Raw genomic sequence first — 13,934 nt, forward strand, 5'->3', positions numbered from 1 at the left:
TTTCTCTTCAATGCCTAGTCAAGAGTAATTTTCAGAAACAGAGGCAAGAATCTGAATAGCAACTGAGACTGAGTTTTTCCCAAGAAGGATATTGGTAGTTTAAGTTGAGATAGCAACTGGGATACTGGCATCTGACACTTCAGGAGTGGTTTCTATATGATAATATTTCTTCATGCTTTCACAATAATTGTATCCTGCTTAGTCTTTGCTATGCAGATCTCTGTAAGACCCTGATTATCAATCACATGACATGAAAAGTCAATTATTAGCATTAATATCAAGCTGTTAAAACTGTTTTATGGCTCAACTATAGAGTAAAAACCACGCAACACTGTTGATCTTGTATTTAGCAAGATGCACAAGATGGTACCAAGAAAGCAGTTTGGATACACATGACCTCTAGGCTTCAGTAACTTTCTAAACTAATGACTTTATTACAGAATAGATGAACACGGTTTTCTCACACTATTGCTCAGGCATTGTATAGGAAACAAAAAGGCTAATGATAAAATCTGTGGGTTTACCTTTTATTCTAACTCTTCCTGGATCACCCTTCTCTCCTTTTTCACCATGTTGTCCAGCAGAACCAGGTGGCCCCTTACCATTGGGGAAAAAAAAAAAATAAATTAAAAATTGTCAGTTATCTCCAGCAAGGAATCAACGTGGGAACTGAGGTGAAAAATAAATACTTCTCTTGCTCTTTCATAGTTTCCCAAAACCACAGCAATTAAAGTAAAATGCCAAAAGAAACACTTATCTCTTTTGATGTCTATAAAGAAATGTGTGAATGGCATCTGGCCTTTTCAGCTTGACTTTGCCAAACGCACAGATACACAACTATAAGAAACTGGGTCTATGGCCATATACAACTGTGGCTGTAAATGCAAGAATATTAAGATGCAAATGATTCACAAACACTTTCCCCTGCAGAGTTCAACCCAGAATGCACCGAGGCTACACAGGAAGGGAACCTCTGGAGCGCGACGACTGCTGTGTAAAGCCGTCCTCCCAGAACTGAGTACAGCAGTAGGTAAGTGATGGTTTTTTCTGAGTGAAAGCCTGCAAAGGTGTGAATAAAAAAAATCATCTGCCTGTAGTTAGGTCCCTGGCATTGTCAGAAGAATCTATGACTTGACAGGTTTAGAGGGGAGAAAAAGTACTTTTCTATATTTTTATGCTGATTTGTGCTGTCAGTTCTCCAAGCAGAGTGCAGTTTGCGTATCATTGCTGAGGGTCTGATCTTGCAATAGTATGTGTGGGTAAATATATTTTACCATGTGACATGTACGCAGAAGTAAAAGGCCACTAAGGTTGGAAAACTGGGGTATTATTCAACTAGTTTCCTCTGCTGTTCAAACTCTTCCACTAAGAAATAGGTAGAGAAAACAGAATTTATAAAGTGATTGTAAATCGCGACAGTTGTAAAACAGGAAGAAGACTTCTGAAAAATGTGGTGTATCTGACACTAGCAGTGACTATTTGTTAAAACGTCTAGATCTTCAAGTTAGCAGTGACAAGTTTGGAAAGTGAAATGAGATATTTGGCAAGAAAAGAGAGCAGAAAAATGGAAAAAGTATATATATGTAGGAAATCCATTAGACCAAAGCACTTCTGTATCAAAGTGGCTTATTTATTTCCAAACTGATTACTTTGTCCTTGTTTCTCACCTAAGTAACCCAAGAACACCAAAGTATTCAGGACAAGGCTTCAAGCTTTACTTAAGAGCCACAAGGGCTAAAATACACTTTCAAAAGTAACAAAAGATTGAAATTTCTCTTAATCCACTCAGGTAATAGGATTTTAAGAAAAGAAAAATAAAAATAAATGCAAAGCTTGCAATGAAACCATTAGAACTAGAATGACAGAGCCCCTCTATCTCCTTCCTTCAGTGTCACAATGGTTTTGTTTTGTATTTTTCCTTTTGAAAGACAACGTTCTGGAAATGTTTAAGCAATTCCATGTGTGAAAAAGAGTTCTGCTATTAAAACAAAACAAAACCTCAAAAAAAGAAACACACACACACACACCCCCCATAATGGAACAGTCATAAATCTAAGTGTATCTATTTATATTTTCAAAGAAATTGCTCTCACACACAAGAAAGTATGTTACAAAACCCCTCTATTGGCATGGTTTTGGCATGCAGCATCCTGGATGCACAGTCCACATGCCAGACCAAAACAAGTGGAACAAAATCACAGCAAGTCCAATAAATCATCTTATAATGTATTCCTAAAGCCGTTAGATTAATTGGTGTTTTGATTATTGCTCACTGTGGGGAATAAGATAAACTATATGAAGCGCATTAAAGAAAATAAGTCAGTTTCCAAAAGTAATAGCTAGTTTCACTGAGTTAGGCAACAAGCATCACCCAGTAAATTACTGACGCAGGAAACATATAGGTCTTGAGCTCAAATTCATTTTGTTTGTTAGTCCTCCTGACAGCCAATATTGAAGTAGAAATACACATCTGACCTAAAGGTATCTTTTAAATATTTCTTAATTATTTTCTCCCCTCCACCTTGCCATGAAAAATCTTTATATGGGTTTTCCATGAGAAACTGGATGTCTGATTTGTTAACACTGGAATTAATTGGTCTTAGGAAAAAATGAACATGGTATGTTGATGTCAAATGATTCTAGTACTCAGAATCTTTACTAACAAAAAGTTCATTCAGTTACTGTTCTTCAGGAACTTGAAACGAAATTGTTACACTACACTGCAAGGGAAGCTAATTGAGCAAATGAAAAGTCTTTATTTTCATGGTTATAGTAATTTTTCTTTCTATGAACTATTAAATCAAGGGCAAAATTTTTATTCCGTTTCAGCTTTACTGCTAATATGTATGTCATAGAGAAAGGAGGCATTGTCTATAGCGGTGATCCTTGTGGAGAACAAACTGGCTGAGTAGTGACTGAAAATGGGAGATTTTTAAAGTTATATGTAACAGCAAAGGGATAATCGCTAACAAATAGCAATGCCTTTCAGTCTGTGGGAGTGAAAGACTCCATATTATGTTCAGACTGCCTCATAAAATAAATTAAGTGTATCAAATAAATTAAGCTTTTCAAATAATTTCTAAAAAATTAGTAAAAAAAAATATAAATTACTTGAAAAGCCTGAATAAAATCAAGGGTTCCTTTTTCTTCAGACCCTGTCCCACCCCACGTGGATGTTGACATAAAATCCACCTTGATCTGCCAACATCATGCAATTCTTTGCCTTGATAAGGTTTTGCTGGTAATGCTTTCCTTTGAAATAACTGAAAAATCATTTGCAGTGGAACAATTTGTGCATCTACAATGTTTTCAAGAAAAACAATGGGTATTCAAAACTAAAAGAAAAACAAGTCAAAACAAAACAAGATGAACATTCACCAGCTTTCCTAAGCCTCCTGACCACCCCAGAAACACAGCATGGGATTCTGTCCCTCACTGTAAAACTTTGCCCACTGCCACAAGCGAAATCAGATAGAAGCTAATAAAATGCATCCTCCAACAAACCTGTAATAAGAAAACGTAGATAAAACTTTCAGATAGTTTTCCAGGGCAGTTCCTCCACAACTCTGCTTAAATGCCTCCTGTGGTAACTTGATGTTATTTATTTACTGAAGCTTATGAAAATTACTCACAGGGAGCCCTGGTGATCCCATTGCACCAGATAAGCCTGGGTCGCCCTTTTCTCCGTGCCTTCCAGGGTATCCCATTTGTCCTTTCTTTCCTTGAGCACCTGGAGGTCCTTGCATACCACGGGGACCAGGAGGACCAGCACTACATGAGCAGAGGCCTTGATTTCCTAGTGAATGTGTCAAAATTACATTGAAACAGTTGCAAAATTAAGACGAAAAAAGTAACACTGCCCTTTTTTTATTGTGTGAGTAGCACCCAGACCATTTTATCTCGTTAGGGCCTTCAAAGGAGTGAAGCCTATCAGTGTCTCTTTGCAGTGCTCAATAACTGCTGCACTGACAGGGCTCCACTGACTTAGAAGCCCCAATGCCAACAGGTGACTGAACTCCACACTTTGATGGGCCTTATCCTCCAACTTACCATAAACTTCTTGCAAATGTAGGTTGATATATCTAGCATAAGTCTCATATTCAAATTACTGCTGTCCAGGCATACTTACCCTTTTCTCCTTTTTCACCTTTTCTTCCAGGAAGTCCTATCTGACCTTTTGCTCCGGGTTCTCCAGGGATCCCTCTGTCAGTACAGATTACACCTTTGAAAAAAACAAATTGTACAGCTAGTATTCATCAGGTTGACTCTTTCCACAGCTCAGGTCACGTGGTCTCCTCTCCCTTATCTTGTTATCGTCACGTGAAAGGCTAAGGATCTTATGAAATGCTTTACAAGTCCTTACTTACAGATCATACTACAAGAGTCAGTATGGCTAGAGTTGTTGACACATTGCTTTTCCATTGCCGCTGCTTCTTTCTTTTTCCAGTGTAGAACTTTACAAGTCTTGTTTCTTTACTAAATGATGCTGACTTGGGTTTGCTGTGTTTTTAACTTCAGGTGATACGTTTTTAGGGACGTTTTCATATATGTTACTTTGTGGGTTTAAATCAGCCAGAAAACTGAAAATCTTGAAATCTCACTGATTGACAACTAATAGGAAAAACAAGTTTTCCACATCACATCTAAAGTTTGATATATCTGTCAAAATGCACTTTTCACCTCTGTTTTTTGTAGGACCAAGCAAAGCAATGGATCTATTAATACACAGAATGATATTCTCGCCATATAAATTGCTGCTGAACCTACTGGGTGGTCCAGGTAAGCCTTGTCTTCCTGGCTGTCCTGGTAGGCCTGGTGGTCCAGGAAGTCCAGGTCTTCCTGGGACTGATTCACCTGTTCCAGGGAAACCAGGGTCACCTTGAAAACCTTGAAGTCCTGGTGCCCCGCGTACTCCTGGCAGGCCAGGCAGACCTATAAAAATAAATAATGGTATATGCCCCATACAGCTTCATTGTAAGGATTACTATGGGGTATCATGGGGGAAATTACAGAATTCAGAACCGTCCTAAAGAAGAGCTTCTATATAACAAAGACTTAAATCTAAATCTTTTTTTAGGATGCCCAGGAAAAGAGGTTCCTGCTTTAGGCTTTCAAATGCTTCTTTTCCTCTTTCCCATTATCTGTTTTCCAGACATCCCAGTTATTCTCGTTCCTTATACAGAGCAAAGTCATCCTCATCACCTTCCTTTACATCTTTTCAAGATGGAAAATAAAATTTTTGAGCACAGCACTTCAGATACAGACATACCGTGAATTTACAGCGTGTGGTAGCATTCTGCTTTGTCTTCTGTTCCTTTTCTAGTAATTTCTAATGTTCTGTTTGGATAATTTTGGTTCTTTTTTGTCCACTAAGTGCTGAGCTAATACTTTTACTGAATTCTCTGTAGAGCTCAAATCCTTACTGTTGGTGACTTGCATCAACCAAGAACAAAGAACAGTTTTCTTTTAGCTACTTTCTCTCCTACTGGTATATAATTCACATTTTATCCCCTATTCTCTTACTTGTTCCATCTTCTCCTGGTCTTCCTAGCTGGCCTGCAGGACCTATGGGCCCAACTGCTCCCATATCACCAGCAGGACCTGGAAATCCAGGATCTCCTTGTGGACCTACACAGAATTATAAAAACATGTGAACTGAACATCTTATGCAGTTGACAGTTTAAAACTAAATTGAACGGTAACCAAAATTATAATTAGGGAACTACACAGAAGTAAAATAAAGTAACTTCTTCTGTCTTTATGAAACATTTTAAAGTATGTGTAACAATTTAATTTTAAGGTGTGAGGATTTGGTTACTTTTCTATGGATTCCTGCCCTCGTCAACACTCTGTAATAGTGTCTTTGTGCTACGTTTCAGAATGCCCAGATAAGTTTGCCCGAAATAAATACATACAGCATTTAAAATAAATGTGCATGTCGCATTATGCACATTTGGCAGTGCATTTCAGGATCATCCTAGTTGAACTTATCCAAATTTTAAAAATGTATTTTCAAAATTGCTATAATCAATAAATTTAAAAATTGAAATTACATAGTAATAAAGAAAAAAACCCCAAAACTGAATAAGATATAAAGGCCTTCATTAACTGGAAAAACAAGATACTGGTAGTATTTCTGTTCTCGAACAATTCTGCTAAAGGCCTCTTTCTCTGAAGAATGTATCCACTCACACACCATGCACATGACTAACTTTAAATGTTACTTGCGATATTAAGCATGGGGTTAAGTTTTCCACTGTATGGGCTGGAAACACACAGAAGCCAATGGAAAACAAATTTAATTGATTTTTGGATGAGGCCCCTATCTAATGTGGAGGTTCTGCTGAACTGGGGTTGTATTGTAACTTCTGTGTTCACAATTGGCATTTGCTACACTAAAAATACAATTCATGGTAAGTTCTCTGTTAAAATGTTCTTAGAATAGGTTCCTCAAGTGTGAGATGCTGAAGCAAATCCCTTTCAGGCAGCAGGCTTGGCTATTCCCCACTGCCTCCTGCTATGAAGTAAGAACTTCCACACACCTTTTCACCAATTCGATGATAAAGATGGGGATAAAGGGAGCTCAGACATGGAAACCCAGCCTGAGGTTTAGGTAGGTAGATCATAAGATTGACAGGTATTCTGTTGAGAGTACTAGTTCCAGGATTTCACCCCTGCTATGCAATAGAAAGCTTAATTATAGCCTAAAATCTATGTGTTGTGGCAGTTCTGAAAACAGGAATTCAAAATCACAATGGGAAGGCCAGTTTCCTTATTTGCCATCTGTTATCAAACATGGGCTTATTTTTCATAGCTTTTTATTAAATATGCTTTGGTCCAATAACTAGGGATAGTCCTGCAGATCTAGCTGTGACTATATGCATAAAGATCTTTCAAGCAAACATTTAATCTGAAACTTGTATGCTTACGATAGTTCCAGTAAGATCAGTGAGGCACAAACACACACATAATGTGGCCACTAAGAAGATAACATTTTAGGATCCTGTCCCCTGAATCCCTAGCGATCCCTTTCAAACACCTTAAAAAACAGGTCCTACGCACTTTATACAGAAGAAATTAAAACTAGCAATAACCTTTTATAGGAAACAGCGGAATTCCAACAGCTCCAGGAGGACCTGGGGGCCCTTTTTCTCCTGGATCCCCCTGTAAGAGTCCAACAATAAATTTTACTGATAGATACAAATATGCGGTGTGGTTGCATGTAACTAAAAATTTCAACAATGGTCAGGTATGTAAGAATGTGACACATGTCACCCGGGAAACTCAATTTTGACACTTTATAACATTTAAAACCAGGTAAAAAGATTTAAAATAATAATTATCTTTCAGGATACCAGTGACTAAACAGTAATATACCTATCGTACATATCTATTTGACTCTTCAGAACTTGTGACTGCTGTACTTGATTTCATTTATTTAGTGTAAAGGGGAATCAATTACAGTAAATCACTACCCATTTAACTGAGACATTTTAAAAACCAAGCTGTAATTATTTGCCTTAAAATTCTATGCCAGAATTTGGAAATTACTTCTATGACGACAGATAAGCATTAAGGAAAGAGGTTTCACAGTCTGACACACAATATCAATGCTAAGAGGTACTCAAAGCTCTTACAAGAAGTGCAAAACATCTGCATCTGGGAAACATAAAAGTGCCTACTAATGGCAAGGAAAATCACTTCTGCTTGGAGGATTTCTAAATTAGCTTGGATTTTGATATTTAGAATTGCAAGTGAAGTGGACTTTAGGGAAGTCTTTTATGTGGCAAATTGTATTAAACTTCTTGCTTTGTAGATTAGGAATCAACCCTTCTCTCTGCAGCAAACGGAGAAAACAAGAATGTGAATGTGGGAACTGCGTAGTAAGGTTGCATTCCTGGGACTGGAGCTCAGGGCATTTCAGGACACAGATAAGGAGAACTGGGACTGCAAAACTGGACACCTGTTCTTACACAAGTGAAACAAGGAGTCCATGTCTTTTTCTGGTTGTTTGTTGTTTTTTTTTTTTTCTTCTTTTTTAATTGCTATCTCTACAATATTTAAATAGCTCTGGAGTGGTCACTGACTGCTGTCCTCTGGACCTTTGACCTTTTTGCTGGCCTTTTTCCTTTGACTGTATCTTGCAGAATGAAATAACATCCTTGTGTCATCTTTGGCTATTTTAAACAGGAATGTAAATTTGTCTTCCTTAATGATGTAGAAGAGTCTTCTGTGTGGCAGGAGAGAAAAAATAAACCTAGAGTTTTTCCTCCTCTGATAAACTTACAAAGTATTTTGAGATTTAATATTAATTTAATGATTATAAACCTATCTATCAAAGATTTGTACAGTAGATGGATATGGCCAAGTTTTAGTGGACTTCCATGCTGATTTTAAAGTGACACAACCAGAACGTAAGAAAACTGAAGAGTTGATGAGACAAGGTAAAAAATTTAATTTCTTGGTATCTCCTTAAATGACAAATTCCAGTGCCAGTCTCTGACAATCTGTCTTTAGGATGTTAGGTGTATGACCCTCTCTGGATGGCAGCTTCATATTTGCTGTGTTTTCACTGTTGGTACACTCCTCCATAGTGGCATATGTGTTTGGATTATTTTATTGACTGGTAATGTTTTCTTTTCCCATAAAAAATTCGGGAGACTCGACTTGCCAACAGTTTATTTAAAAAAATAAAAATGCCAAACGTCTCAAACAGAAGCGTATCACTACTGTATTTTGTGACCTGGAGTCTTCTTAAAATGAAAGCTTATAATCACTTATCAATTTTACTGATATCCCTATTAAGCATTAAACTGTATTTGTTCTGTAAGTTTTTATAGCTCTATATGACAGTTGCCAAGAACACTTTGCACTGCCTGTAAAGAGCATTCATTATTTTAATGAGACTCATTCCACTAGTAGCAGAGACAAATGGTCTTAAAGCAATTTCGACAGGACTCATATCCTCCTTTGTATTTTGTCTGAAGAAGGCATTTGATGTTTTTTTCATATTTATCACAGAATGTTTGAGGTTAGAAGGGACCTCTGGACATCTTCTTGTTCAACCCTCCTGCTCAAGCAGGACTACCTAGAGCTGGTTGCCCCGGACCGTGTCCAGACAACTTCAGAATACCTGCAAGGACAGAGACCACTGCTGAGCAGAGGGGAAGGACCACCCCCCTCAGCCTGCTGGCGATACTTTTCCTGATGCAGCCCAGGATATCATTAGCTGCCTTTGCAGCAAGGGCATGTTGCTGTCTCATGTTCAAGATCCACAGAGCATTGCCAATGTCCAGAATTAGGGATCAAAAGGTACGCCAACAATTCCTTGGAAGTTCATTTTTTGCTTTAAAGTTAACATTTTTTTATAGATGAAATCTACTTTGAATGCAACTGGGTTTTTTCTGAGTCTCTTTCTCTTAAATCTTAATGCATCTTAGATTCTCTCTGAATGCATTTATTTCAGAGTATCTAGGTGAGGACAGTCTATTCTCAGGAGGGTTTTTAATCATATCCTTGTTCCTCCAGTTTATGTGATTTTTAGAAGATCATAAGCAACACCTGGTGAGGCCAGATGAACAGTTGATGCAGTCTAGATAGATCTGCACCTTTCAGGAATAATCAGATCTATCCAATTATTTCCCAAGCAAAACTACAGCATCTGGGCAATCATTCTAAATTATGTGTATGATTTATGTTTGTATGATTTAACCTGATTTTTTTTTTAATTGTGTCTACACTAGATTTATTTTCTTTTGCTCCATGCACTAGCAGTTGTAATTTCATCTTTCCAAATCATTACTTGCAGGCATTCAAATTTCTCCCTAGCATAGTCTACTACAATTCATTCTTTTCTGCTTACTATTTGTAGTGTTAAATTATGGTTTCTTAGGCTGTGGGATAATCGAAGGAGACTGAAGAATGCACTGTTTTTTCTATTCAGTGCCTTGTCTCAAGTTTGCTAATGATGCCCCCAACTAAAACAATATGCACATTAGGTGAGTAGTTTTTGACAACAAAACACTTAAGGTTGGATTCTACTTTTAGAGAGTAATAGACTGTAATGATTTTTCTGTTTAAATAAGACATGCAATGTTTCTGTCTGATTAGTATCTGAATGATCCCGCATTGTTGTGAAGCTGATAATGGGCAAATGGGAGAAAACACAGAACATCCATGGGCAATTTCTTCCCCCTGCAAGTATGACTACATAAAAGAAATCTTGGCTGAAGAAGCTGGTCTAGCACTCTCCTGGCAGTCCCAGCTTTGAAACAAGTAAGGCTGTGTCTAAACCAGATGTTTTTATTGTACTTTTTAGTTACTCCATGTTTTTATCATTTCTCATTTGTCAACCTGCTTCTTGAAAACCTGTTTGATGCTTTTTATTTGTATGCTTTCAGCCATGTCTTTAGTAGTATACTACTTATGGCAAGTTTGGACCAGCCACAGTTTACTTCCTTTTGTCATCACGGGTTATGCAGAGTGTGTTTCAATCTTAATCTTCAATTTGTAAGAGAGCTGATTCTTGGTCAAATCTCTTGAGTTTCATTCCTCTGATTCCACAGGTGCAACTAATCATGCTTTAAGAAAAGTTACTGGTTTATACACATTTTCCGAAAAAGATTATTTCAGAGGAAAACAGACATTTCTTGACTTGTATTTCAGAATATTTACAGAGTCGCAATTTCTGCAATATTGTTTTTGTCCTCCGTACTGTGGAAATAACTTTGCTGATGAGCTTTTCAACCTTTCTGTCTCTACTGATGATCCTGCCACCCACCTTCTTTGTTGCAGTATTTCACTTCTCCTCTTGCTCATACACTGCTGATCCTATCCCAGCGACTCCCTAGACCTTCCCCCTGGCTAGACTCGCTGCTGCTTACCTCCTTCTGAAGTAGCAACAAGAACTGGTTTTTTTTGTTCTGAATGTGCTTTAGCATTATAGATTCCACAGAAAATATAACAGTTCCCTTCATTCTGAAGTTTTTGTTGTCAGAATTACAATATGATCATCAGTTCTGCAGCCTGCAGAAAAGAATCCCATGATCTTATATCCTGAAATGTCACTAGACTGGCACCTGGATCTTCTGAAATTGTATTAAGCATCTCTTCCATGCTTTTCAGATGAATATTCTCCTCTTTTACTGCTTAGCTCCCTGGATATGACACCTACACTTCTAATATCTAACAGAAAGCAGGATGTATTGTAAAATTAAAAAATGGCTAGTGCCATCTAAATGAGCAAAAGTAGGAAATGTTTAAACAAAGCTGGTGTGAATGAGTCCAGCTTCCACTCTAGTAAGCATCTTGGAAAAGCTACTTACGTGAACGGCCTGGAAACATGCAAAGAGATTTTAGGAAATCATGCAAACAAGCCCATCTGAATCAAATTTTGGTACCTCATTTTTGTGCCAATTATCATGCCTGTTCATAAACCAAAGTTAACAGGATAATACTTTTACCTAAACTGCGGGTTCCTTTACCAAGTGGACCTCTCTAGGTAATGCAGCTCAAACATTAATAACTTGCAGAATACTAGAATTCATGGATTAGATATCTATATTGGTATAGTTAAAGCTAACTATTGGCAATTGGGATAACAAATTCTTTTGGTACGCAAAATGGAATTCCCACTCTCATATGCACCAAGCAGGAATATTTACTTACATCATTATTTACTACCATGGTGTTGAGTAACTATGACTATCATGAAAACAGTAAATCTTAAAAGTAATTGTGAGCCTCTAAAAGGAAATGGTCTGATAATTAAGTACATTTAGGAGGAAGCATTAGCTTTTATGTAGGGGAGTGTGTGTGTACATGTGCGTGCATGTGTGCATGCACGTGTGTTTTGGGTTTTTTTACCTGTATGCCTGGATAGCCAGGTTGTCCAGGAAAACCATCAAATCCTGTTTCCCCCTGGAAAGGATCACATAAATATAATTTTATTAATCTGCTAAAACATTAAAATAATGAATTGAACAAAACCCAGTAAGGCAGTTACACAATATTCTCATGTTATAATAGCATCTGCAATTTGTTTCAGAAAATTCAAGAGGGGTAAGTTTCGTAGAATCTCTTCTGTAAGAAAAAAAACATAACATGTATTGCCAGGTTATTTAGACAGTCGTCAGCGGATTCAGTGTAACTGGGGCACAGAACTAGCTGGAATACATACCAGCAGACTCTAACAGGATCTCTGCTTAATACAGCTGAAATTGGTTTGCTGGCTGCTGAATGACCCTCTTAAACTATTATTGCATGGAAAGCAGCTGCATATCAGCTCCTCCTCCCCTTTTATGAGCTACTAATGTACTCATCCATCCAGTGTTCAAACTCTTTAGGTAGGCAGTGATAAAAAAACAAAGTAAAAAGTAATTTCACAGATAAAAGTCATCTGGAACATTACTCTAGATGCAAATATCTGTACATTAATACAATTTATGAATAGCATGATTATTACCTTAACTAGATTTGAAAATGAGCTGGGGTGAGGAGATAGGAAAAAGGGCAAGATATAGATCTGTCTATCTACATCTGTTGTTCTTTATGCCAGTAAGATGTTGTAAGTTCATTACTAACATTTAGCAGACTTAACAGCAAACCTGGAATTTCTTGAACCAGACAGATGAAAAAAAACCATGTGTGTAACAAAATTACACAAACAATGTCACCATGGCAAACAAAGTTAACATGCTGTGTAAATTTTCTAACATGTTCTGTACATGTCCCCCTGGCTTTTCCTCCTGCTTGCAACTTCAGATCCCATTAGCCAATTTTAGCCAAATTTCAGTGTGGCAGAAATTCAATTACAAAGAGTTCATGTAACTTCTGTGACAACAGGTAGCAGGAGAAAAAGGCATGCATGCAATGTGGACTATCAAGTATGTAGAAATACCAAATCTGCACAAATTCACAGAATATCAGATCTCACTGTTCAGGGAGCTGCTTATAATTTGTCTTCTTACCTTCATCCCAGGAAAACCTGCAGGTCCATAAGAACCAGGATTACCCTGATGAAAGCAAGTAGAATGTGAGCTAAAACAGTAAAAGCTTACTCAGAATTACACTTATTCAGAATTGTGAGCAGTTATTATTCTTTAGATAATTATTACTTAGGATATTTCTGAAAAACTTTGCAAAGTTTTTGCAAATACTTCATGAGAGATGGGCATCAATTTGTATAGACTGAAGTAACCAAGGCAGGTCTTCAGTAATTTTTTACCATTTTGCACCAAGCGTGGTAGTAGACATGTAGTGCTCCATGTGAGCATCGATATACAAATCAAACACAAGCTGCTGTAAAAAATTGCCATTGGCACGTATGGAATACATTAAAATTACTGTGTTAGTACTGTGCTACTCCAGAGTTCTGTGCAGCTCTAAATATTTAGAGGATAACTCTACAGATGTACTTTCTTTACAAGGACAGAAAGTCTATATCAGTTTATGTTTAAGACTGAGACAGGGGGAGTCCCAGGGCAGGACTCCTAAACATTCTATGCAGAAAGTATGACAGATTAGTTTAAAAAATCCTAAAAAATTTTCTTGGAAATGCAAACTTAAACCACCAAATATATTATGAACCTAATTATAGTGAATTTACAAAGTAATTTATTCTGCAACTTCCTTACCCGCAATCCAGGGAATCCAGGAATGCCTTTTTCACCCTTTTCTCCTCTCCCAGGTATGCCCTAGAGCAGTGAAAATACTTTGTTTAAACAAGATTCTCGGTGAAGTCTGCCATATGTTTTATTTTTTTCTGCATGCTTATTAAGTTATGTATATATTAGGTTAACAGATCTTGTTTCATTTGCTAGGCTCAGTCACTTCATACAGCACCACTAGCAGTGCTTATGTAGCTTTAGTTATTCAAGGAACCTGCTATGGTCTGTTCTTCAAGCTTAAAGTGCTCTCAGTAGTTTAATTTTTAT

At 37.3% G+C, this 13,934-nt stretch overlaps 1 protein-coding gene and 1 long non-coding RNA gene across 8 annotated transcripts in view; one reads left to right on the top strand and one right to left on the bottom strand.

Annotated features, from left to right (window-relative positions):
• COL4A4 (collagen type IV alpha 4 chain) overlaps positions 1–13,934 on the bottom strand; it is an 82,392-nt gene that overhangs the window by 38,345 nt on the left and 30,113 nt on the right. Inside the window, exons 15-23 of the mRNA XM_055817173.1 lie at positions 13,635–13,694; positions 12,969–13,013; positions 11,866–11,919; positions 7,095–7,164; positions 5,524–5,628; positions 4,768–4,932; positions 4,130–4,222; positions 3,633–3,796; positions 525–597 (exon numbers count right to left, since the gene is read on the bottom strand). Of these exons, the coding sequence (XP_055673148.1) occupies positions 525–597; positions 3,633–3,796; positions 4,130–4,222; positions 4,768–4,932; positions 5,524–5,628; positions 7,095–7,164; positions 11,866–11,919; positions 12,969–13,013; positions 13,635–13,694 (829 nt within the window). The remainder of the gene's footprint in view (positions 1–524; positions 598–3,632; positions 3,797–4,129; positions 4,223–4,767; positions 4,933–5,523; positions 5,629–7,094; positions 7,165–11,865; positions 11,920–12,968; positions 13,014–13,634; positions 13,695–13,934) is intronic.
• LOC114012235 (uncharacterized) overlaps positions 1–13,934 on the top strand; it is a 40,748-nt gene that overhangs the window by 22,662 nt on the left and 4,152 nt on the right. For 4 of the 7 annotated variants that reach the window (XR_008749403.1, XR_008749398.1, XR_008749401.1 and 1 more), the window contains exons 8-12: positions 931–1,030; positions 4,696–4,779; positions 8,342–9,312; positions 9,893–9,998; positions 10,111–10,275. This is a non-coding gene — a long non-coding RNA (uncharacterized LOC114012235). Of the gene's footprint in view, positions 1–930; positions 1,031–4,695; positions 4,780–8,341; positions 9,313–9,871; positions 9,999–10,110; positions 10,276–13,934 lie in introns of all 7 variants that reach the window. The other 3 variants (XR_008749400.1, XR_008749399.1, XR_008749404.1) reach the window with 3 other exon arrangements.

This window comes from Falco peregrinus, chromosome 12, assembly GCF_023634155.1.
Source record: "Falco peregrinus isolate bFalPer1 chromosome 12, bFalPer1.pri, whole genome shotgun sequence".
NCBI lineage: Eukaryota > Metazoa > Chordata > Aves > Falconiformes > Falconidae > Falco > Falco peregrinus.